Source organism: Rattus norvegicus, chromosome 4 (assembly GCF_036323735.1).
Source record: "Rattus norvegicus strain BN/NHsdMcwi chromosome 4, GRCr8, whole genome shotgun sequence".
In the NCBI taxonomy this organism is placed as follows: Eukaryota; Metazoa; Chordata; class Mammalia; order Rodentia; family Muridae; genus Rattus; species Rattus norvegicus.
Genome location: NC_086022.1, coordinates 19,454,145 through 19,481,203, shown reverse-complemented (window position 1 = coordinate 19,481,203; position 27,059 = coordinate 19,454,145). Strand labels below are relative to the sequence as shown.

At 37.0% G+C, this 27,059-nt stretch overlaps 1 protein-coding gene across 1 annotated transcript in view; it reads left to right on the top strand.

The window, feature by feature from the left end:
- Window positions 1–856: 856 nt before the first annotated feature.
- Window positions 857–27,059, top strand: part of Cdhr17 (cadherin related family member 17) — a 97,405-nt gene continuing 71,202 nt past the window's right edge. Inside the window, exons 1-7 of the mRNA XM_063286908.1 lie at window positions 857–1,010; window positions 1,946–2,113; window positions 9,387–9,557; window positions 14,660–14,754; window positions 16,110–16,232; window positions 25,277–25,380; window positions 26,766–26,911. Of these exons, the coding sequence (XP_063142978.1) occupies window positions 977–1,010; window positions 1,946–2,113; window positions 9,387–9,557; window positions 14,660–14,754; window positions 16,110–16,232; window positions 25,277–25,380; window positions 26,766–26,911 (841 nt within the window). The 5' untranslated portion in view covers window positions 857–976. The remainder of the gene's footprint in view (window positions 1,011–1,945; window positions 2,114–9,386; window positions 9,558–14,659; window positions 14,755–16,109; window positions 16,233–25,276; window positions 25,381–26,765; window positions 26,912–27,059) is intronic.

Genomic DNA, 27,059 nt, shown 5'->3' with positions numbered 1-27,059 from the left:
TATAAATACAATTTGCTTTTTATTTACTTCACGCTTCATCTCGTTTATAATACAAAGAATAATAGTTCGCATTAGAAAATAATTCATTTTAAATAGTTGAGAGTCAGAAAACCTTTTAGTGTGGTATATTTACATCATTTTCAATGTATTTATGAACATAACTATATAACAATGTAATATAATGCTTAAATAATTATATCATTCTTTAAATTTACTCAAGTTCTTATGAATAATTCTAAATGGTGCCAAATTGCATATGAATAAGTTATAAGTACATAAGCATATAAATATTGAGAAGAGAAAACAAATCCTTTGATAATGAGATGACTGTCAGAAAACTTGGTTCCTGTAAAGGTTTTCAGATGATGCTCTCTCTCTGAGGATTTCCTCTCCTTAGAAGTGATTCTTTTTTACCTAAATTTTTATGTACTTTTATTCACCCCTACTTCCGCTTTGGGAGTTATAGTTACTTTTATCCATTCTTTATGTTTGCTAGGTTATGAAAGACCCAAGAGTGGGTTTTGTTCCTTCTTCTACAGTTGTTCAGCAACTTTAGGTACAGAGGTGATTGTATACCAGTGGCACTCAAGTGCTCACCAGCTGCAAGTTTCAGGCATGGTTTCCAAGTGTACACTGTGTCTTTAGATCGGGAGGGATTAAGAAGAGAACACTTGGCTTCTGGCCCAAAATTCTCCACAGTAAACTAGCCACCAGCTGCAAAGGTGTAAATGAAATGGTGGCACATGACGGTTTGCTGATAATCTCACCAGATTTGTGAGGGAACAAACACAGGAGCCGAAATTGGATCTGTGCACCTAATCACGCAGCTAAACAGAGTAAACCTACCATCATCGTCGTTGAGTAAGAGCTTATTGACCTGCTGGCTTAACGTGTATGACGACAGAATTTTATAAATAGGCAAAGTTGTGCATTTGTTAGCGGCCTCCGTGTGGGCATAGGAGAAGCCAGTCTGAATATGAGTAACTTCAAGATTTTGTTAATATGCACAGGTGAGTTTAAGTTTGCTGATTGTTTGCTTTTAGAAGAGTCTGGGTATTGAAGAATTGGATCTATGCTGGAATCCTTTTAGTTTCAGTTAATATCTCTCAGCTTTCTGCTTCCTCTTATGTGCATGCCTGTGTGTGTGAGTAAAGAGAAACACTTACTATGGCCTTGGGTTTTTTCATGCAGTACTCATCTTGGTATTTTCCAGGTTTAATTCATAGTGTTATTTGCTTTTAACGTCTTTTCTACTCTATAACAGGATTGTATAATGCATTTCTTAAGCTTATGACTCACTTTCACACTGTGCCATGTCTATGGACACTGCATATGCTCACATACTATCTCTTGAGTTGTAGTTCACAGTCCACGAGTGAGTCTAACAATATTTTATTTCTACTCTTTGCTGTGGAGGTGTGGAGTTAGGAAGCTATAATGAGTCACGTCTAAAACAACGCCGAGTCTTTTTTCATTTGCAGGGAAAACAACGAAACTAGTTAAGTAGATAAAACCAGAAAAGACATTATGCTGATATTTTGAAGTGGTGTTTCAAGTAAAAATGCAATCAAAAATGTTTAATTGAATGGACAAAATTCCTAGACTGAATGAGCAATAAGAAGGAAGAAATTAGTGAAATTTTCTCTGGATAAGATAGCGATTGTGCTTGGTAATAGTTCAGTAGCCAGACTGAATGAGGAAATATTTTAGAGGTAGAATAAGAATTGGATCTCGGTTTGTTCATAAGCTAAAATTTGTTATGTAGGGCTCAACAGAAAATGTGTATCAAAATCCCACTAAAGGGAAATCCAATGGTAGCTTTGTTTCACAGGAGGTGTTTTCTCCAACTGTCGTCACTAATGAGCACAACCCCAGAGTGACCATGGGGCAAATGATTTCATTTTCTTCTTGGACTTACTCAAGTCTTTATGTGTTGACACTTTAGCGGTTTCCTATATCGGAGCAGAAATTCAGATGTTAATCAACCCCGTTAATTTGCCTGAGAATCAGCTTCCTGGAACAGAACTAAGCCGAGCTTATGACAAAGATGTGGCTGGGAGACCAAACGCCTACCGCTTTCTGAATAAAACGAAGTATTTTGTCATCGATGCAAGTAAATTAATTTTATCATTTACATTTTTTATTTATTTTCTAACTCTTAAAGGAAGACTCTTAAGACAATTATTTAGTTATACTCCAGTTGTGCATTAGAATGTTTGCTCAAACTTTGCTTCAGAAACTTACAATTCCAAAGCTTTCCCCTCTTGGCTTGCTCCTCACTCAGAGTAAGCCTGACACTGCCCTGAGCCTTCTTTCCTAAGAAAATTAAGTTTTGTCCATTAATCAGCTTGAGAGTTGCTTCTTCCTTTTCAAAGCAGAACGTGCCCCTTGAATAAAAAATGATTTGGGATGTGCATTTTGAACGAATTTTAAGGAAAACAATTTGAAAATATTTTGATCAATAAATTTAAACTGTCTCCCTGAGAAGATCACTGAAGCATCAGTTAAGGTAAGCAACACACATTGTTTTGCACACTGATGGCAGCACCCAGATCCCAGGTAGTTTGCAGACTAAGAACTCAATAGTTTGATAAGAAGAGGAAGATGTTCTTAGTTGAAACACTGAAAATGTAAGCAGAATTCAGTTCTTCCCACAAGTAGCCTGTGATCCAAGGAACTCCTCAAAACACAGGTGATAACTTGGGAAGGTTGTTGATAGCTTTTTTTTTTTTTAATCCATGATGATTTTTCTGTTCAAAACATGAGTTTTATAATTATATATGAAATTAGCTAAGTGTTAGCTATAACACATTTATTTGTATATTCTACTCAAGAAATATCAAAATATTGCCTGGTATGATGTTTATAAATGCAAGAAAATGAGTTTTAAAAATGGGATATCTTTGTGTCTCAGTCGCGAGCCATGTGTATTCTTTAGAAAGTTCTACCAACAGTGGAGTGAGCTCCAGAGTCTATAAACAGTCCCGTTTCACAGAAGCCCTTTCCAACTTCTGCTCATCAGTGGCTTCCTCTTTCATCTCTGAGACTCTGCATTAAACCTCAAATTTGGGATTAATGTATTCTTGACTACAGTTTGATACTAACAATTTTTCTGTGGCTCTAGGGTCTCTGATTTATTTCTTTACTATTTGTTTTTGGTTTCTGTAAAAGTGCATGTGTGGGTCAGAGTGTGACATAGCAGGTCTTTTTTTTTTTTCTTTTTTCTCGGAGCTGGGGACTGAACCCAGGGCCTTGCGCTTGCTAGGCAAGCGATCTACCACCGAGCTAAATCCCCAACCCCATAGCAGGTCTTTTTAGCTTGTTCTCCATCTTACTTTGTAAGATAGGTTCTTTCATTAACTCTGGATCCCACCAATTTGGCTATGTTGTTGAACTAGAAAGATCTGAAATCCTCCTGTCTCTGCTGTTCTTGTTCTGGTATCACAGTATATGTGACTATACCCATATTTTATGTGGGCCAGAATACAGATCCTCGTGCAGGAAGCTCTTTGTCTATTGAACTATTTTCCTTGACACATGGCTTTTGATTTTTCCTAGGCAGATTGCAGCAAGACCCTCTCCTAAGAGTCTTCAACTGCCTGCTATTTGGATGCAAGACATACATTTTTCTTATATGACCACTGCTAGAGTGACAGTGTAACTCTTGTTTGAATCCCTGATGAACCCCCATGAAGCTTTCCATATTCCTTGTTCACCACTTTTTAATAATATGAATATATCTGCATCTACTTATGAAAAAACAGATCCACACCTAATCTCTCATCTACCCTGGTCTTTGGTGTTACTTAAGGTGAAAGCTCTTGCAAGCATTAATCCTTTTCTCTTGCTTATCAGCCTCCCACTCAGCGTCTTCGCTAAGCTCGTTAAAGCAATTTTGTTTACTCAAATTCTTCGTTTCTGCCCTCAGTTTACTCCACTTATGAAAAAAAAATCTATTTTTTAAAAAATAATCCTCTCTTTTCCCACCGATCTTGTGACATTTTTCTACCTCTTGGCTTTCACCAAAAACTTTCATTTTCAGAGAGAACCATGTCTCCTGCTGATATTACTCACACTCCCATGCAGCTCATATCTCATTGTCAGGAAGTGGGGAGTCAGCATACTTCTCAGTCTTTAAAACTGATTCCCGAGTGTGGCTTCGGTACTCTTTGGAATTTTCCCGGCTTATTTTCAGCTCCTTCCCACACCATAGTAGTCATTTCCCTGGGGACAGAATTATGTCATTCATACTATTTCTTTCCACTTCATGTTTTGCCATAGAGTTTCTTCTGGTCGTTTGATCTTCACACCATCTCCTATCCAGTGTCACAAATGCAGAATCTCTTTTGTGAGCCAGTATAAAACCCTGTTCTCAAATCTTGATAACATTAAAATAAGTTGCCCTTCCACATCCCTATGGTTGTAGCCAGAATTTATCTACACTCAAAACAATTTTTTTCTGTATTCACTTTTTGTTATTCGTATACCACGTGCACATATATGTGTGTTTACACGCTTGTTGCTGTTTATATTTGTACAGATGCTTGTTCACATATGTTGAAAGGTTAAGGGTTAACATTGAATATCTTCTTTCATTGCTTTTGACTTAAGTATCAAGGCAGTGTCCTTCACTTGAACTCAGAACTAACGAATTTCATTAATTTAGCTTACCGATTTCTGCAGAAATTCATTGTATTTTTCTTCCAAGACTGGGGATATAGGTGGGTTATGTCTGTCTAGATATCATGCGGGTGTTGGGAATCTGAACCCTGATCCCTGAGCCTGAACAAGTTCTTGAGCTATTGTGTAAACTCCCAGTCCCTTTTCTTTTCTTCTTAGTTTCAGGATCTCAATCTCAGGTTTTTTAAAAAGAATTACTAATCATTTCTGTAATCATTTAAGTCATTCTTATGTTAATAAAACTCACATGTTTCCACAAGGCATCTTACTTTTCATTAAATTGTTCAGTCTGTAAAGAATTCTCTTCAACAGTGTTTCAAACTCTGACCCCTGTAATATATTCTGGAGTAAACTTCAGTATGAAGCATGAATTAGACAAAACATAGCACTCTACTTTAATGCTTTATGCAAGACTAGAGTTAGGTCCCCTCCTTGTATAATTTTATATTTATTGTTTTCTGTAAAAGTTATTTCTGAAGCACACTCATCTTTTTAAAAGTTGGATTTATGTTTATTTTATGCTTATTTTATGTGACTTTGCACCATATGTATACAAGGCTTCTATAATCCAGAAGAAGGTGTTGGACCCTCTACAACTGGAGTTACACATGGTTCTTAGCTACCACCTTCATGCTGGAATTAGAACTATGGTCTTCTGCATGAACAGCCAGTACTCTTAACCACTGAGCTGTTGCTCTAGCTACCTCATTTATCTTTTGATTTCTATGACACTGTAGTCTTCTGAGTTCCCCTAACCACACCTTTCCTCCACCTTGTCTTCCTTCCAACCCCAGCATTTCTCTTGCTTATTATAGACACTGTGTCATTCGAGGCTTTATTGGTTTCTACCTACTTATTAGACCTTTCATGCCGGTCTCAACTAAAACCTCACCTAACTATCCTATTACTACAGTGACTAAATGATCACAAAATACACACCTGAAGCCCAGACATTATGAGTGATAATATATCTACTGCAAAGAGATACTCAGAAACACCTTAAATTTAGTTATTTATTTAAGGGCTTGATTAGCTTTTCCTAAAGCTTCTCCTTTAACCTTTGTGGGTGTCCTATATGTAATTTATTACTTTCAGAAGACAAAGCAGTCCTGTACAAGTACATACAACATTCAAGTACCCCAGGACTTGCATCCTTGACTACTTTGCAGAACATCACACACACATGATACATATTAGACTTGCTACTGTGTGCCCTTTAGAAAATCTGTGACAAATGTGGATTGCAGACTTTTCGCACAGCTTCTGTCTGGTTGAATCCATCTCAAATTGTTGGGATTCTAATACTTTGGTACATAATCTTCATCTTTAAAACGACTGTCTCAAGCCATTTTTCCATCATATCTAATTTGTTTTGTACCAGTCTTCAAAACAGCTTTCTTGCTTCCAGGTTTTTTTCACTATTTTCTTTTTATTGACAGACCTTTCATTAAAGACAAAAATGTTCACTCACTACAACAACTTGATACATATTTATTTTGAGTCACATAATTATATGATATGTTTCTATTTTCCCAAGATAAAAGAAAAACTCCTTAAACCAATTAATGAGTCCCTTTAAATTGTGGCTCCTTTTAATACTTATGTTTTCAATGGTAATGGTAATGGTATCGGTTGCATATTTTATACCTTAGTTAGAGTCTCCTACGCGTAGCCTTCTTTTTCTTGACCTTGGCACATGTCATGACATCTGTCTCCATTCTTCTCCTGAACAATCCCTTCACAATTTTGATTTGTCAGTTCATAAATAAATCAAAACACCATTTAAGAATGCAGCTTGATCTAAACTTCATATAAAAATTCTCTGTAATCTTCTAATTTCCCTTCTTCCATTCCTTTCCTTCTCTTCCATTCCTTTATTTCTTTTAGCAAAGAGATTTTCTCTAAGTATCTTGAGTTGGCCTTAAATTAATAAAAATCCCTGCTTTCTCTTTGGGAGTAGTCACATTATGGTGGTGTGACATCAACAAACATCATGGGTTACATTGGTATCAGTATATGAGCTAATTTTAGTAGTTAGGCCTTGATACAACTAATCTTGCATTATATCCTTAACACCAAAATCTTTAGGGAGTTGGGAAAGAACCATAGAGTCATTCAGTCAAGTTTACTTCACTCAGCCTAACCAATTAGGAGACACAATAATAAACCAACCCTTCCATTGATCCAATTTGTGTTTTCTTAAGGCTTGACCTGGTACCACATTTTAAAATCAGTTCTTGAATATTTAGGAAAAATAGATAAGCCCCATTTTGATTTGAGTGAAGTTCTGGTAGGGTTATGTTTGTCTTTTGCTATAACTTGAGTTTATCTGGCAATTAGCATTACATGAAATCGAAAGGAATTCTGTAAGAACTTACAAGAAATCAAAAGCATGTTATTTGTCCTTTTAACATTCATAAGCTAAGTGTATCTGTTTTAAAAAATAGTAAAAGATATTATCTGTTGATCATACTGAATTTCTCAGAATTTATAATAATTTTTCCTACCTATTCAATATATTTTTAAAACTATTTTATATATTCACATTCCAGGCATTACCTCTCCCCTCTTGGACTCCACAGTTCCTCATCCAATTCCTCTCCCCATTGCTTCCTAGAGTGTGCCATCCCCTAGGGCTCCCTATTTCATGGGGCCTCAAGTCTCTTGAGAATTAAATTCATCTTCTCCCACTGAGGCCTGACTAGGCAGACTTCTGCTATATATGTGTCAGGGACCTTGGATTGGCCCCTGGTTGCTATCTGGGAGCTCCCTGGAGTCTGAGTTTGTTGAGACTGCTGGTGTTCTTATGGGATCATTCTCTTCTTCAGCTTCTTCAATCCTTCCCCTAATTCAACCATAGGATCCCCCGACTTCAGTCCAATCTTTGGATGTAAATATCTGTGTCTGTCTCAATCAGCTGCTGATAGGGCCTCTCAGAGGACAGCCATGCCAGGCTCCTATCTGTAAGCACATCATAGCATCAGTTATAGTGTCAGGCCTTGATGCCCTCCACAACCACTGCCTCTGCTATGAGATGAATCTTAAGTTGGGCTGGTCATTGGACTACCTTTCCTTCAGTCTCTTCTCCATTTTTGTCCCTGCAGTTCTTTAACACAGGAATGATTCTGGCTCAGATATTTTGACTGTGGGTTAGTAACCCAGTACCTCCACTTGAGGCACGATCCATATAGGTGGACTCTGAGTTCCCTCTCCCCAGTGTTTGGCATTTTGGCTAAGGCTATCCACACTGAGTCCTGAGAGTCTCTCACCGCTTGTTTCTCTGGTACTTTGTAGAGGATCCCCACTCTTCCCCACAAAGGCTGCTTATTTCCATTCATTCTCTGGACTTCTCTCCTGTTCCTGTCCCCGATACCTGATTCTGTTCCCCATTTTTCTACTCCCTCCCTCCCCTTTCCTACCCAGATCCCTCCCTCCCTCTGCCTCCTGTGAATATGTTTCTTTTAAAGGCAATATTATATTTATTTTAAAGCAGCTTATTTGTTAAAACATGTTTTAATTTCTTAAAATATTCAGTCTTAATAATATTGATATGCTTAACAATAAAAATTATTTAAACTGTCTTTATTTCTTTTATTTTTTTCTATACTATCTCTTCTTGCCTTAACTTAACTGATTATTTTAATGCTGAGAATTAGACTAATCTATCAGAGGCAATTTATCTCCTTCCATAACATAGACTTCTTGGTAATAATTATTTTTATCTTAGATTCAGTTCAAAAATTCTGCAAAACCCAGACCTGAGTGGCTGGAGCGATGGCTCTGTTGATAAAATATTTGACACATAAATATGGCATAAACATTTTGAGACCAGATCCTTAGCACTCATAAGAAAGTTGGGCATGGCAATGATTATCTCTCATTCAGTGCTAGTGAAAACAGGACATAGAGATTCACCATGCTTGCTGGCCAAGTAGTGTAGCCAATCAATGCACTCCAATTAACAGATATCCTGCTCCAATGCAAGGTGATAAGTGATTGAAGAAGACAGCAACATCAATTTACTGTAACTTGCCCATATCCCAACTTACATGTACAACCCTACATCCACATTCGAACACATATAAAGACCATGCATGATGATTTTCTGGTCAGCTTACTGTATATAAATAATTTTCTTTGTTCCTAGCAAGTAAATATAGTCAGAGCAGTCATTATGATCTCAGCCTCTGTGATCTCAGAAATAATTTTTAATAAAAATGGTTTAGGAAAAGGGAGTTTATTAGACAATGTCTGAATCGTTTATATTTCTTTCTATGCAGGGAACCTATATTCATACCTATTTTCTTTTCAACTATTCATGAAAGATTCATAGAATGACTATTCTTTGCACAGCTTTGGATGAATAATGTCGATGTCAATTTAACTCATTTATATGACAGTTATTATCTATAATTCTAATGCATTTGTAGATATTCAAGTTTATATTTATAGATAGGTACAGGCTGGACAGATGGCTTAGTGGTTAAGAGCACTGACTGCCCTTTCCAAGCTCCTGAGTTCAATTTCCGGCAACCACATGGTGGCTCACCACCATCTACAATGTGATTTGATACCCCCTCCGGTGTGTCTGAAGAGAGCTACAGTGGATTCATCTACATAAATTAAATAAATAAATCTTTATAGATAGGTAGACTACTAGCAAGATTTGTAGACAGTATTTGTAATTTTAATTGTATCTTTATTAGATTCTGGCATCATCACATCTACAAAAATCTTTAATTATGAAACAGATCCAACCAGGTTTCTACTTATAGTTGATACTGGAGGAGACATGAGACACGTTTTGACCATTTATATAAATGATGTCCCGGAACCTCCAGACTGTAATATTGACCCGCTTTTTTCTTCAGGCTCAGGTATGATGCTTATTCTTTCCTATTATTTAGTTTCAATAAAAATCTATATTCAAAGAGATGAAATATGCTATTTAATATGAAAGTATTAATATTCAGCAATATTTTATTGGACAATGTATGTAAATAGAAATGTGCAAACCTATGCCAACATACATATGTATAAGGAAACATGCAAATGCTCACTAAAATAAATTGAAAATACATTTAAGGTAGAATTTTCACTTATACTTGTGAGCTTAGAAAACAAATATTAAGATTTAGAAAATATTTCTTAAGGGCAGTTATAAAAGAATTAACACAGGAAGGCAAGAGGGATAAATAAATGTATTAGTAAGTGTATCTTCTTTCTTGGTTAATAAGTAAGTGCTTTGGAATTTTAATTGGATTATATTCTTATTTTATTTGTCTTCGTGACAAGGATATGTCATCATAAAATGTTTCACTTAAAGTATTCCACTTTCGCTGACAATTATTTTCCAATAAAGTTATTGTGATCAGTGCCCTCTCTGTATTCTCTGACATGCATTAGATTCTTTTAACTATAGAGGTATTATCTAATAAATACTATTTTTTCACCAAGAAATTCAGTGACAGATCAGTTCACATTTCTTAAATTTGTGTCAGTCACTATGCCTCTTATTTTCTGATTATGAGAAGGGTGTGTGGCAAATAACAGCAAGTTATTGCAGTTTGGAAGTTTGGGGCTCAGAGTTTGAACTGATGAGTCTATGACCAATTAACTCTGCTCCTATTGCAGAAATAAACAATGACTTATTGAGAGCAAGTGGCTGTGGGAAAGTTATTTGTGAACACTGAAATTTCAGCTTCCTTAAGCTATTTTGTGTCAAAAAATATCTTTGTATCTTTAAATGATTTCATCTTATAGAAATTACTTTTAGTTCATAGACCATAGACATGCTGACAGAATTTAAGAGGTAACTCATATGACTGAGTTTAAAAATATATAGCATGGACAGAGAAAGACTAGCCAGCAGTTTGTTGCAGCAATCCAGGAAGATACAGTACATTTTGATCTAGGAATGTGGTAAAAATAAATGGAAATAATTGTGATATGCTTAAATGTTAAATCAACCTGATGACAAACTAAATTAAAAAAAAAAGGAAAGCCCCCAGGTTTCTCATTGGTAAAACTATGGTACAAATCCTCAAACAGAGAAGTGAAACTGAGGAACACACATTTGAAGATACTTGTGATCTCATTTTGAATTAGATTTGTTTGTTCCTGGATTGGGTAAAAAATATAAATGAGGCCTCTAAACATGATAGGCAAGCAATCTTCCATTGAATGACATCCCCAGTGCAGCATATCATATTTGATATGCCCTTGTTAAATATATCAAAGAAGAGATTTAACTTAGCGGTTGAGCTCAGAGGTCTTGTATAGGGTTATGAAGGTTTTGTAATTGAAACCATGTATTTGGATGAAATCACTCAATTACAGTGGGGACTTAGAGAAGGCACATGGCCAAACCTTGAAGAAATACATTTAATGACATTGGGAAGAACGTTAGCCTGCCAAGAAAAGAAAGAACACTTTCAGTGATGGTAGAGAAAGGGGAGCGTTATACCATGTATGACAAGGGAAAAGAATGTTCCAGGAGCATGCCAGGTGCGTGCTTAGAAGAATTGCATTCTACAGTTAACCTAATCCCCACATACAATATAAAGAAGCAGAACTAATGAGTCTCGGAGCTATTTTAACATGCCATAGGTGTAGAAGCCAGAGTGTTACAGGTTGATTAGTGAGTCTGAGAAAAGAAGTTCTTTAGACCTCTCAATATGAAATTGAACAGAAGGCAGTGGCTATGTTAGATGCGATTGCAAGACTCTTGTCTGGCTTATTACTTTTTAAAAGAAGACATTGCATAATTCATAAACAGAGAGGATTCATTTGACTGGAAGGTTGAGTCCACATGAAGGAAAGTACAAATGGGTCAGATAAAAGGCCAGCTGGAATTAATGAAAGATTATCAATGTGTGCATATCTTTTCTAAACAGTTATATGTCTTTGTTTATCATTTTAATTTATTTTCTGTGTTTATCAAATTAAAAAGTGTCTTAAAATTTTACATTTTCTCTTTCAAATTATTTTTGTACTCTACATTCTAAAAACATTCTAATGACCTGAGAGTACCTACTTGAAAGACATGTTTATCACTGCAATTAATGTGTCCTTCCATGAAAATATGATTTATTATACCTCAATTTTGAAGATTAGAATATGAATTTGAACTATAAATTGCCTTTGGAAATGTGAAATATTTTTTTTAAATATACAATTTTAAAGTTTGAAATCTACAAAGCAAAACCAAGTGTTCAATTTACTAAATGGGTTCTATTAAATATTTTCAAAATGATCATTATGATAAATTAATATTTTTGATACGAAAGTACTTTTTTTAGATTGTGCTCAATTGTTGCATTTACTTCCTTAGGAATGTTAGTTGCATTTGGAAATGGGACATGTATTCCATAATATCCATATAAAATAATCTTTTCCTTGCTTTTACTACTATAAAAAAGATATTTCCTATCAATTGTTGTGTGTCCCTCAAAGGGAAAAGAAGCATATATACCCACTCTTGGTGGTATTTGCTGTAGATTTAGATAACTAGGTTCTTTTCTTGTTTTGTTTTTCTTTCTTCTTGTGGTCAGGAAGCAAGTTGCCAGATTCTCTCCTGATCTGTAAGTTCTTGTATACTTTCTGGATCTCAGCCTCTAGTGACTCTTAAGTCTGATGACGACTCACTTCTTACTTTGAAATGCCCTCCTTTTCTGTGAGAGTATAATAAATGTGTCTTTGAGAATAAAAGAATAAGGGAGGTGGGGTCACCTCTGTGGGTTGTTCACTTACTGTTGGACCCAACTTGAAAATCTGTTTTGTCTTATCAAAGAACTTAACAGCTATTCAGGAGATTGCCATCTTTGATTTTCCAAGTAGGCATTTTTCATGGATGCTGGAAGTCTCAGAGCAAACCCTTTTATCGCCAAATGAATAAAGAAGAATCATGTGTAAAAACGTTGACAGGAAATCAACAACATGGATGCCAAGTTTGCTTCATTTGTCAAGCAAGCATTGATGTACAAATAAGTTTTGGGTAACTGTTTTTGCTGTACAATGGATTTAAGGTTGAGTAGGAGGTGGAAAGATATTAGAAACCCTGGCAATAAAGGGTAGGGGAGAGTTGGGGTCATGGTTAAGCAGTGCTTGCTTAGGTGGTGTTTTACAGAAAAGCATGTGTTGACATGCTAACGAACAGTAGTCAGTAGTCAAAGAGATGCTGAAAGGAGGAGAAAAGTCAGAACAACAAACTCAAAGGGAGGCACAGGCACAGAAAGCAGGTTTGCCCTTTAGAGAAAAATTCTTCCACCTCACTGTACAAGTACAGAATACACAGATAGAAGTGATTATGCAGAACACTCGGGGGAAGTTCAGCTCTTAATAGACTGATTGTTTACTCGGTGATATTTTGATAGCTCTTCTATGGATTTCAAGATAAATGAGAAGAGGTTAAAGGTTTAGAGGAGATAGGCAAAGCGAAATAATGTAGAAAGATAAAGAGTACACTAATAAAGAATTGTGTCAGAGCATTGAGGGTCCAGAACATTATCTTTAATAATTGTTTTTGTAGATAATAGCTTGAGTTCATAAAGACTCAAAATCTGACAATTGTCCAAATTGAAAATTCTAAAGACGCTTAAATCTGGTATTCTAATGATTTATTTCAAGCTCAGTTCTGGATGTTTGTTTATGTCCAGTCATACTTTACTTCATTCATTCATTTTAAATTTCAATTATTATCTAAAAGGAGTTTTGTTATTATTTATCTGACTAAGAAAAAGTTTTGGGGTGTGTTTTTAACTGTTTCTGTACCTCTCTCCACTATTGTACATTTGTGGTTCTTTGAAAGGAATTTTCTGTTTTTGCACTCTGAATATATTTTTTTTCTGATGAAAATTTGTATCATAATTAGACCTGGTATTAGCACTTTTTCCTCTTACAGTTTTTCTGGCCTAATTTTTGCTTGACATATGGCAATATGGTGAAATGAAAACCTAAGACATTGATTACTAAGCTTATTAAAGTTTTAATCTTCATATGATAAGTTACTTTGAAATTTAATAATAATCTGTCTTCAAACTATGCTCAGGTGGGTTTTTGTGTATTGGTATTTATTCTGCTTCTTTTCTTTCCTCCTCATCCGTCTTCCATTTTCTTTTCTGGAGAAAATATGGGGCACATGTTCTTAGACATCAGCATAGCCCTGAGCTATATCAAAATCTTTTGGAGCTTTCCTTTAAACATTACAAAAATTTAAATTTAGTTGGGCAGTTTGGTAATATTGATTTTTTTTATAATTTCAATGTAGTCTACTTCTTAGAGAAGAAGCAGGGAAGTTTAGAATGCCTTGCAACTGAACTTGAGATCAAGTTTCAGTGAGGGCTAACGGAACAGCAACACACAGACCCATACAGAACCACCGCCCAATCTCGGAATGCAGGAACACATGTGCAAGTGTGCTCATGTCAGATATCCACAAGACAATTCATTTAACCTGTCTTTTCCTGAGCCCACTCCGTCCATCCATAAAACATATTTTGAATAGGTTTTATGTGTTTTTTAAAACCGTTCTTTCAGTGTCGTAAGGAGATGTTTGAAGGTTTATGCGCGTCAGAGGTTAACTATTAACTATTCATAATTCTGTAAGAAGCAAGACTCGAGAAGATGCAGAAATATTTTGTTTCTACTCATGTCGTGTTCTTTCCTACTGAGCCTTAGTTGCTGCCAGCCATGCTACAGAGTAAAGAAAAGCTTTACAGGGGTTGGGGATTTAGCTCAGTGGTAGAGCGCTTGCCTAGGAAGCGCAAGGCCCTGGGTTCGGTTCCCAGCTCCGAAAAAAAGAACCAAAAAAAAAAAAAAAAAAAAAGAAAAGCTTTACAGACGAAGAAAGAGAAAAAAAAATCAGATCCCTGTCCTAAACTGCCATTCCTGTCTCACAATAATCCAACGTTCACATTAACATAATTAATATACCGTTTTAATGCAAGGTTTTTCATTTCGTTTTTGATTTGCTTCATAGCTACATTTGAAATTGCTGAGGACCATCCGCTCTTTCAACCTATTTATAAAGTGAGCGCAGCAGATGAAGACACTGCCCATGGTGACAGGCTGACAGTAGGTGGCCATTATTGTGGGAGACGCATATATTTTCACAGCAGGCTCGCAGGGCATAGTCTCTGAGGCGGTTTATAAGAATAGACAATGTATTTTCAGAACTGAGTATATGTCTACGTGTGTCTCTGTGTGTGTATTTTGATACTTTGCAGAACTAATTCATAAGTTTCTAACCTAAAGAGATTTTTTTATCTCACAATTGGTTTATGCTTATAAAGTCTTTTGTAGATTTGACCAAACAACAATAACAACAACAACAAAATTTCTACAGTTCTATTCAGAAAGTGTACTGCCATTTCAACTCTGCAGGGTTTCTTGGCTCATAAACTTCACATACATTCCTTTTGAATATATACTGAAATCTCATACTTCCAATTCAGAAATTATCAGACTGAAGTAATGTAGCACCAACTGCTGCTTGGGCTGTCTGCTGACCTGGGGTGTTCTGGATTTACCTTAGGGTAGTGGCACGACATTGGGAAAGTGACATAATCTCTCCTGCCCTTGATTTTTTCAACTAGAAGATATTTCTTCTTTATCCTCATTAATATATATGTTGTTATCAGTCAACATATTAAGATTTTCTGTGGAATAGTCGAAACTGTATTATTGTAGACTAGCCTACATGAAATTGTTAAGAAATCTGAGAGCTTTCCCATTAGATAATGTCTTTTCAGTAGATTGAAGAAAAATAACGTATGGTCCAGCTGAAAAGAGTTACTGCCAGTTTCCTATTTGAAGGAACATGAGAAGGACCAGCGGGTGATAGTGTCAAAATACAGTGCTTTGAGAATTGGTTAAATTAGTGGGATATAGAATTCATATTAGTGAATTCACAACAGCAACTGGTCCTTTCTCTAATAAATTATTTTCTACTTCAACTTTCTTGTCAGAAGGTTTTGAGTAAAGATTTATCTAATCTATCCTCTCCAATCACTGGAGAACTTTCAGTACAAATGTAAAACCTACATTTCCAGCTGTATTAACATCTGAAAATATAAATGTTTCATTCTTGAATTTTTTTAGAATTTAAACTGACAATAAATTTATTCTGTATCTATATCCTTTCATATATGAAATTATTTGTAGAATCAGAAATAGACTTTTATAAAAATGTGATACAGAACTCCATTAAACATTAACACAGAGAGTATGAAATATGGTAACCAAGTAAGTTCATTTTCTTTTATCCAAATGCCAATGTGCCAATGATTTTATGCCAGCTAGGCCATAATGGTGGTAATTATAAAAAAACTAAAGAAATTTCTACATGTTTGTCCCATTACTGTACATTAATAACCTTTTCGTGCCTTTTGATTCATTTTGGAAGGAGGAATACACATTTTCTTTTTCAGTACAACATCGAGACAGAGTTATCTGGGCCAAAGAGGGGAGCAAACTCCTTTGGAGTAGATCCTGTAAATGGTATTGTTAGCTTAAGAGGTGAAGATGTCTTGGACTTTGATGCTGGATATCACGTAATTCAATTTTATTTATTTCTTTATTAAGAATGGAAGTAAATAGAAGATAACTTTGAACTCTTCATGAGAAATAAAAGACATTGTGGCATTACAAATTTTGTAAGATTCATTTGCAAGAATTTGTGTAGTTAACCAAATGTCTAGAACTACTCCATTAGTTACCCAAGTGTAGGGATTATACCATAATTATAAAAAGTTTCTAATGAAATTTAGGATAAAATGAGCAGAGATATACAAGCTGAATGACCTATTGGGATAGTTGAACGTGGAATGCAGATGAATATGTTATGACTGTTATTAATATTATTATGAAATCATTATTATTTTAGCAATACCTCCAAATATATTAATTCAGGATGCAGTTGAGAAAATACTGAGTAATTGAGAAAATGTAAGACTTTACAGTAGTGGTTCTCAACTTTCCTAGTGTCATGATATAACCCCTTAATATAGTTCCTCATGTTGTGGTGACCCCCAACAATAAAATTATTTCATCGCTACTTTGTATCTACTTTATTGTTATTGTTAGGAATCATCATGTAAATAGCTGATATGCAGGATATTTGATATGCAACCCCCAAAGGGATTGTGATGCAAAACTTGAGAACCACTTCTCTAGAACAAAACTAAAGAAGTTGCTGGTGATATTAGGGAAGATTTAGAAGTTGAAGATGACTTCAACTCTCTAATCTAAAGAAAAATAAAGGGTGACAAAAGCAAATGAATTTAATTTTACCTTCAGTTTGGAAATATTGAATGTGACGGAATGGAAGAAAAGGCAACAGTGGGCTTTAAGTGTATCTATTGTAGGGCATTAAGTAAGATAGAAAATAGGTGGAAATATACTACCTCCGTGAGTGTGTAAGCAGTTCAAAGCTTCCCTTCTGGGGCTCCCCTGATTCTCTTCTGTCTCTACTCACACATCCTCCCTGTCACCTTCAGTCATCCCAAACTTTTTCTTTATCCTCACTATACACTAATTTTATAAGATTGCACATAGTGCCAACTCTACATTCCTTGTCCTTCATTCAGCATGAAGGCTTGTACATTGTAGGCATTTATTAATGTTTGTTATAAAGTTTGTTAAAGACCTTTTACTATGTTAGTAGTGCTTCCTTTGTGTTCCCAAAGGGACATTTAATACGAATATACAATATATGACGGGTCCGGCAGAGGGACAGGCTGACAAGGAACATATTCATTTCTTATGATAAGATCAGCCATTCAGAAACTGCACTATTTTTTAATATTTATTTATTTTTATTGGATTTTTATGTATTTACATTTCAAATGTTATCCTTTTACCACCTTCTCATCCCCCTCCCTACCTCCCCCTGCTTTGATGAAGATGCTCCCACTCTCAACACCCTGGCATTCCCCTACATTGGGGAAGCAAGTCTTTACAGGACCAAAAACTTCTACTGATGCCAGACAATGCTATCCTCTGCTACATATGTGCCTAGAGCCATAGGTCCCTCTATGAGTACTCTTTGGTTAGTGGTTTAGTCACTGGGACCTCAGGGGATCTAGTGGGCTGATATTGTTGTTCTTTCTATGGGGTTGCAAAACCCTTTTTACCCTTCAGTCCTTTCTCTAACTCCTCCATTGGGGTCCCCATGCTCATCTGATGGTTAGCTGCAAGCATCCTCATCTGTATCAGTAGGACTCTGGCAGAGCCTCTCATGAGAGGCTATATTAGGCTCTTGTTAACACGCAATTTGGCATCAGCAATAGTGACTGAGTTTGGTGGGTGCATATGGATGGATCCCCAGATGGGGCAGTCTCTGGATGACATTTCCTTCAGTTCCTACTCCACTCTTAGTCCCTGTATTTCCTCCCATGTGTATTTTATTCCCTTTTCTAAGAAAGACTAAACCATTCACATTTTGGTCTTCCTTCTTCTAAAGCTTCATATGATCTGTGAACTGTTTCTTGGGTATTCCAAGATTTTGGGCTAATATCCACTTATCAGTGAGTGCATAGCATGTGTGATTTTTGTGATGGGGTTACCTCACTCACGATGATAATTTCTTTTTTTTTTAACTTGAGTATTTCTTATATACATTTCGAGTGTTATTCCCTTTCACGGTTTCCGGGCAAACATCCCCCTCCCCCCTCTCCTTCCTTATGGGTGTTCCCCTCCCCACCCTCCCCCCACTGCCGCCCTCACCCAACAGTCTAGTTCACTGGGGGTTCAGTCTTAGCAGGACCCATGGCTTCCCCTTCCACAGGTGCTCTTACTAGGATATTCATTGCTACCTATGAGGACAGAGTCCAAGGTCAATCCATGTATAGTCTTTAGGTAGTGGCTTAGTCCCTGGAAGCTCTGGTTGCTTGGTATTGTTGTACATATGGGGTCTCGAGCCCCTTCAAGCTCTTCCAGTTCTTTCTCTGATTCCTTCAACGGGGGTCCTATTCTCAGTTCAGTGGTTTGCTGCTGGCTTTCGCCTCTGTATTTCCTGTATTCTGGCTGTGTCTCTCAGGAGCGATCTACATCTGGCTCCTGTCGGCCTGCACTTCTTTGCTTCATCCATCTTGTCTAATTGGGTGGCTGTATATGTATGGGCCACATGTGGGGCAGGCTCTGAAGGTGTTCCTTCAGTCTCTGTTTTAATCTTTGCCTCTCTATTCCCTGCCAAGGGTATTCTTGTTCCCCTTTTAAAGAAGGAGTGAAGCATTCACATTTTGATCATCTGTCTTGAGTTTCATTTGTTCTAGGCATCTAGGGTAATTCAAGCATTTGGGCTAATAGCCACTTATCAATGAGTGCATACCATGTGTGTCTTTCTGTGATTGGGTTAGCTCACTCAGGATGATATTTTCCAGTTCCAACCATTTGCCTACGAATTTCATAAAGTCATTGTTTTTGATAGCTGAGTAATATTCCATTGTGTAGATGTACCACATTTTCTGTATCCATTCCTCTGTTGAAGGGCATCTGGGTTCTTTCCAGCTTCTGGCTATTATAAATAAAGCTGCAATGAACATAGTGGAGCACGTGTCTTTTTATATGTTGGGGCATCTTTTGGGTATATGCCCAAGAGAGGTATAGCTAGATCCTCAGGCAGTTCAATGTCCAATTTTCTGAGGAACCTCCAGACTGATTTCCAGAATTGTTGTACCAGTCTGCAACCCCACCAACAATGGAGGAGTGTTCCTCTTTCTCCGCATCCTCGCCAGCATTTGCTGTCACCTGAGTTTTTGATCTTAGCCATTCTCACTGGTGTGAGGTGAAATCTCAGGGTTGTTTTGATTTGCATTTCCCTTATGACTAAAGATGTTGAACATTTCTTTAGGTGTTTCTCAGCCATTCGGCATTCCTTAGCTGTGAATTCTTTGTTTAGCTCTGAACCCCATTTTTTAATAGAGTTATTTGTCTCCCTGCGGTCTAACTTCTTGAGTTCTTTGTATATTTTGGATATAAGGCCTCTATCTGTTGTAGGACTGGTAAAGATCTTTTCCCAATCTGTTGGTTGCCGTTTTGTCCTAACCACAGTGTCCTTTGCCTTACAGAAGCTTTGCAGTTTTATGAGATTCCATTTGTCATTCTTGATCTTAGAGCATAAGCCATTGGTGTTTTGTTCAGGAAATTTTTTCCAGTGCCCATGTGTTCCAGATGCTTCCCTAGTTTTTCTTCTATTAGTTTGAGTGTGTATGGTTTGATGTGGAGGTCCTTGATCCACTTGGACTTAAGCTTTGTACAGGGTGATAAGCATGGATCGATCTGCATTCTTCTACATGTTGACCTCCAGTTGAACCAGCACCATTTGCTGAAAATGCTATCTTTTTTCCATTGGATGGTTTTGGCTCCTTTGTCAAAAATCAAGTGACCATAGGTGTGTGGGTTCATTTCTGGGTCTTCAATTCTATTCCATTGTCTATCTGTCTGTCTCTGTACCAATACCATGCAGTTTTTATCACTATTGCTCTGTAATACTGCTTGAGTTCAGGGATAGTGATTTCCCCTGAAGTCCTTTTATTGTTGAGGATAGTTTTAGCTATCCTGTGTTTTTTGTAATTCCAGATGAATTTGCAAATTGTTCTGTCTAACTCTTTGAAGAATTGGATTGGTATTTTGATGGGGATTGCATTGAATCTGTAGATCGCTTTTGGTAAAATGGCCATTTTTACTATATTAATCCTGCCAATCCATGAGCATGGGAGATCTTTCCATCTTCTGAGGTCTTCTTCAATTTCTTTCTTCACTGTCTTGACGTTCTTATTGTACAGATCTTTTACTTGCTTGGTTAAAGTCACACCGAGGTACTTTATATTATTTGGGTCTATTATGAAGGGTGTCGTTTCACTTATTTCATTCTCGGCTTGTTTCTCTTTTGTGTAGAGGAAGGCTACTGATATATTTGAGTTAATTTTATACCCAGCCACTTTGCTGAAGTTGTTTATCAGCTTTAGTAGTTCTCTGGTGGAACTTTTGGGATCACTTAAATAAACTATCGTATCATCTGCAAATAGTGATATTTTGACTTCTTCTTTTCCGATCTGTATCCCCTTGACCTCCTTTTATTGTCTGATTGCTCTGGCTAGAACTTCAAGAACTATATTGAATAAGTAGGGAGAGAGTGGGCAGCCTTGTCTAGTCCCTGATTTTAGTGGGATTGCTTCAAGTTTCTCTCCATTTAGTTTAATGTTAGCAACTGGTTTGCTGTATATGGCTTTTACTATGTTTAGGTATGGGCCTTGATTCCTATTCTTTCCAGGACTTTTATCATGAAGGGGTGTTGAATTTTGTCAAATGCTTTCTCAGCATCTAATGAAATGATCATGTGGTTTTGTTCTTTCAGTTTGTTTATATAATGGATCACATTGATGGTTTTCTGTATATTAAACCATCCCTGCATGTCTGGGATGAAGCCTACTTGATCATGGTGGATGATTGTTTTGATGTGCTCTTGGATTCGGTTTGCCAGAATTTTATTGAGTATTTTTGCGTCGATATTCATAAGGGAAATTGGTCTGAAGTTCTCTTTCTTTGTTGGGTCTTTGTGTGGTTTAGGTATAAGAGTAATTGTGGCTTCATAGAAGGAATTCGGTAGTGCTCCATCTGTTTCAATTTTGTGGAATAGTTTGGATAATATTGGTATGAGGTCTTCTATGAAGGTCTGATAGAATTCTGCACTAAACCCGTCTGGACCTGGGCTCTTTTTGGTTGGGAGACCTTTAATGACTGCTTCTATTTCCGTAGGAGTTATGGGGTTGTTTAACTGGTTTATCTGTTCCTGATTTAACTTTGGTACCTGGTATCTGTCTAGGAAATTGTCCATTTCCTGCAGATTTTCAAGTTTTGTTGAATATAGGCTTTTATAGTAAGATCTGATGATTTTTTGAATTTCCTCTGAATCTGTAGTTATGTCTCCCTTTTCATTTCTGATTTTGTTAATTTGGACACACTCTCTGTGTCCTCTCGTTAGTCTGGCTAAGGGTTTATCTATCTTGTTGATTTTCTCAAAGAACCAACTTTTGGTTCTATTGATTCTTCCTATGGTCCTTTTTCTTTCTACTTGGTTGATTTCAGCTCTGAGTTTGATTATTTCCTGCCTTCTACTCCTCCTGGGTGTATTTGCTTCTTTTTGTTCTAGAGCTTTTAGGTGTGCTGTCAAGCTGCTGACATATGCTCTTTCCTGTTTCTTTCTGCAGGCACTCAGCGCTATGAGTTTTCCTCTTAGCACAGCTTTCATTGTGTCCCATAAGTTTGGGTATGTTGTACCCTCATTTTCATTAAATTCTAAAAAGTCTTTAATTTCTTCCTTTATTTCTTCCTTGACCAGGTTATCATTGAGTAGAGCATTGTTCAGTTTCCATGTATATGTGGGCATTCTTCCCTTATTGTTATTGAAGACCAGTTTTAGGCCGTGGTGGTCTGATAGCACGCATGGGATTATTTCTATCTTACTGTACCTGTTGAGGCCTGTTTTTTGACCAATTATATGGTCAATTTTGGAGAAAGTACCATGAGGAGCTGAGAAGAAGGTATATCCTTTTGCTTTAGGATAGAATGTTCTATAAATATCTGTTAAGTCCATTTGGCTCATGACTTCTCTTAGTCTTTCTACGTCTCTGTTAAATTTCTGTTTCCATGATCTGTCCATTGACGAGAGGGGCGTGTTGAAATCTCCTACTATTATTGTGTGAGGTGCAATGTGTGTTTTGAGCTTTAGTGAGGTTTCTTTTACGTATGTAGATGACCTTGTATTTGGGGCATAGGTATTTAGGATTGAGTGTTCATCTTGGTGGATTTTTCCTTTGATGAATATGAAGTGTCCTTCCTTATCTTTTTTGATGAATTTTAGTTGAAAATTGATTTTATTTGATATTAGAATGGCTACTCCAGCTTGCTTCTCACGACCATTTGCTTGCAAAGTTGTTTTTCAGCCTTTCACTCTGAGGTAGTGTCTGACTTTGTGTCTGAGGTGTGTTTCCTGTAGGCAGCAGAATGCAGGGTCCTCATTGTGTATCCAGTTTGTTAATCTATGTCTTTTTATTGGGGAGTTGAGGCCATTGATGTTGAGAGATATTAAGGAATAGTGATTATTGCTTCCTGTTGTATTCATATTTGAATGTGAAGTTATGTTTGTGTGCTTTTCTTCTCTTTGTTTTGTTGCCAAGACGATTAGTTTCTTGCTTCTTCTAGGGTATAGCTTGCCTCCTTATGTTGGGCTTTACCATTTATTTTCCTTTGTAGTGCTGGATTTGTAGAAAGATATTGTGTAAATTTGGTTTTGTCATGGAATATCTTGGTTTCTCCATCTATGTTAATTGAGAGTTTTTCAGGATACAGTAACCTGGGCTGGCATTTGTGTTCTCTTAGGGTCTGTATGACATCAGTCCAGGATCTTCTGGCCTTCATAGTTTCTGGCGAAAAGTCTCGTGTGATTCTGATAGATCTGCCTTTATATGTTACTTGACCTCTTTCCCTTACTGCTTTTAATATTCTTTCTTTATTTTGTGCGTTTGGTGTTTTGACAATTATGTGACGGGAGGTGTTTCTTTTCTGGTCCAATCTATTTGGAGTTCTGTAGGCTTCTTGTATGCCTATGGGTATCTCTTTTTTTTAGGTTAGGGAAGTTTTCTTCTATGATTTTGTTGAAGATATTTACTGGTCCTTTGAGCTGGGAGTCTTCACTCTCTTCTATACCTATTATTCTTAGGTTTGATCTTCTCATTGAGTCCTGGAATTCCTGTATGTTTTGGACCAGTAGCTTTTTCCGCTTTACATTATCTTTGACAGTTGAGTCAATGATTTCTATGGAATCTTCTGCTCCTGACATTCTGTCTTCCATCTCTTGTATTCTGTTGGTGAAGCTCGTATCTACAGCTCCTTGTCTCTTCTTTTGGTTTTCTATATCCAGGGTTGTTTCCATGTGTTCTTTCTTGATTGCTTCTATTTCCATTTTTAATTCCTTCCTTTTGTTTGATTGTGTTTTCCTGGAATTCTTTCAGGGATTTTTGCGATTCCTCTCTGTAGGCTTCTACTTGTTTATTAATGTTTTCCTGTGTTTCCCTTAGGGAGTTCTTCATGTCTTTCTTGAAGTCCTCCAGCATCATGATCAAAAATGATTTTGAAACTAGATCTTGCTTTTCTGGTGTGTTTGGATATTACATGTTTGTTTTGATGGGAGAATTGGGCTCCGAGGATGCCATGTAGTCTTAGTTTCTGTTGCTTGGGTTCCTGCGCTTGCCTCTTGCCATCAGATTATCTCTAGTGTTACTTTATTCTCTTATTTCTGACAGTGGCTAGACTGTCCTATAAGCCTGTGTGTCAGGAGTGCTGTAGACCTGTTTTCCTGTTTTCTTTCAGCCAGTTATGGGGACAGAGTGTTCTGCTTTCGGGCATGTAGTTTTTCCTCTCTACAGGTCTTCAGCTGTTCCTGTGGGCTTGTGTCTTGAGTTCACCAGGCAGGTCACTTGCAGCAGAAAAGTTGGTCTTACCTGTGGTCCCGAGGCTCAAGTTCACTCGCGGGGTGCTGCCCACGAGCTTTCTGCGGCGGCAGCAACCAGGAAGATCTGCGCGGCCGTTTCCGGGAGCTTCTGTGAACCAGGGTTCCAGATGGCATTTGGTGTTTTCCTCTGGCGTCTGAGATGTGTGTAGAGTGCAGTCTCTTCTGGTTTCCCAGGCGTGTCTGCCTCTCTGAAGGTTTAGCTCTCCCTCCCACGGGACTTGGGTGCAGAGAACTGTTTATCCGGTAGATCCCTTCAGGTTCTGGCGGTGTCTCAGATGCAGCGGTCCTGCTTCTCTTGGGCCCTCCTCCACGGGAACCCAGAGGCCTTATACAGTTTCCTCTTGGGCCAGGGATGTGGGCAGGGGTGGGCAGTGTTGGTGGTCTCTTCCATCTGCAGCCTCAGGAGTGCCTACCTGACCAGGCGGTGAGGTCTCTCTCCCACGGTGTCTAGGAGCAGAGAGCTGCTGCGGGCCGGGATCCGCGGGTTTAAGATGATATTTTCTAATTCCATTCATTTGCATCTTTATTTCATGAAGTCATTGTTTTTAATAGCGGAGTAATACTCCATTGTGTAAATATACCACAATTTCTGTATCCATTCCTCTATTGAAGGATGTCAGGTTTCTTTCCAGCTTCTGGCTATTATAAATAAGGCTGCTATGAACATAGTGGAGCATGTGTCCTTGTTATGTGTTGGTGCATCTTTTGGGTATATGTCCAGGAGTGGTACAGCTGGGTCCTTAGGTAGTACTATGTCCAATTTTCTGAGGAAATGCCAGACTGATTTCCAGAGTGGTTGTACCAGCTGGCAATCCCACCAACAAAGGAGGAGTTTTTCTCTTTTTCCACATCCTTGCCAGCATCTGCTGTCACCTGAGTTTTTGATCTTAGCCGTTCTGGCTGTTATGTAATATTACACTGTTTCTTAATAGTTCAGAGGCCTGTGTCTTGGGATCCTCCCCAAGCAGTTTGCTTTATTAAGAGCTTCAGTGCATTGAATTTTGGGTTAAAGATTAATTACATTATGCATGTATTACCACTTATCAAATAGTATACTATAATTTTTCCAAACCTCTCTTCTAGACTTTCCAGCTGTCAGTGAGAGTGACAGATACAGAAGGTTTGTTCTGTCAAGGGACAATAATTATCAATATTAGAAACATAAATGATGAGACACCTCAATTTGAGTAAGTACATTTATTTCAAAGAATATGTGTAGGAGAATGGTTAAAACAAAGCTTTTGTGTATATTAAAATGACAGTAGAGTCTATGATAATGGAGAAAATGATAGTATGATCTGGCAAAAACATCTTAGTATATATCCCCAACTGATGTGTGTGTGTGTGTGTGTGTGTGTGTGTGTGTGTGTGTGTGTGTGTGTATGTATGGATACAGTACACAAAGTATACTGTACTCAAAATACTCAAAGCAAATTATAAATGATCCACCTATAATTGTATTGGAATGATTAGTTGTGTTTCTGTTTCTATTCTCAAAAAGTTTCAAAGTTATTATATTAGCCTTAAACACTTTAAAAAGTAGTAAAAAGTACATTATTTTCATATTTGTGAATTGATAATTTACATAATTCAAAATGTAGTCACTAAAATATTCTGCTGCAATAGAAGAATAGTCAAATACATTTTAGATTAGTAAAGACCAAACAGCAGTTGAATTGAGATTGCTTTCCTTCTGTAAGCAAGTTGTGTCTCCATAGATAACTACAGGGAGTAGTCTTTTTGACTTCCTGCATTCATCTGGGTAAAGTATCTGAGAAACTAGAACAAATGTAGAGGTTCCATAATCCATTATTTCTGAAAATAAGTAATCTGTAGGTCTACCAATGTTTGCTGTAAACGTACCATCATGATTTAAGAATAATATTTTGCTGCTCTTGTTCCTTAATAAATATAACATTATTCCCCATTTAACAGAATTTTATACTAAGCATATATGAGCCATGCCAAATTACTAGATAGTTGTAAATGTATTTTTCATTTACAAAGAAGCATCGACCATTAAGAAATAGGGCAACAGAAAAGGCAGTGATCTCGTGTTCCTGTACTTAATTATTACGGGGTATTATATGTATTATACTAGGTGAGGCAAAGGAACCAAGTTGATATGAGCAGGCATGTTTCTTGTGCGCAGAGCATCTCACACTCACCTCTCTTTTCATTGGACCTACATGGCACAAAGGTTATCAGTCAGTATGGCATCTGAGAAACTTTCTATGTAAAGAGAATTATATTTCAGATATATACTAGACATGATTAGGAACTTTGTGTAAAGTGCAGACAGGTAATAAGTATCATTTCATTTTAATTTTTCTTTTTCTATCTCCCTCTTATACCATGATAAAATTCCATTCTTGTTCCGGGTAAACTCACCTAGAAGCATGTAAGTTTGTGCCATAACAACTTTTCTCAACATTTTACTAGGTTTGTAGCTCTTACACTCTTGTCAGCACGGAATGCTCTCATAAATCCAGAAGTTCCTTTAGTTTATATATCATCAATTACGCTGTAAAATTGTTGTTTCCAATTTTTTTCTTCACACTTTTATTCTTAGGCCATTTCCTATGGATTCGATTAATGTGACTGAGAAGAAACCCATTGGTGATTTTGTCACAAGGGTAAAAGCCACAGACCGTGATGAAGATAGCAGCATCACGTATTCCTTTAAGACCCAGCAGGAAATGTTTGGTTTAGACCCAAGTAAGTTTTAGATAAATACTTCTAGATTGCTTCAGCTAAACAGAACCAATTTCTACACTCCCTTGAGAGTTTGGGCTGGTAGAATTACTCTTTCAAAATTAAACACAGCATAGGAAACATAGCAGAAACATGTGACATTTATACTTAT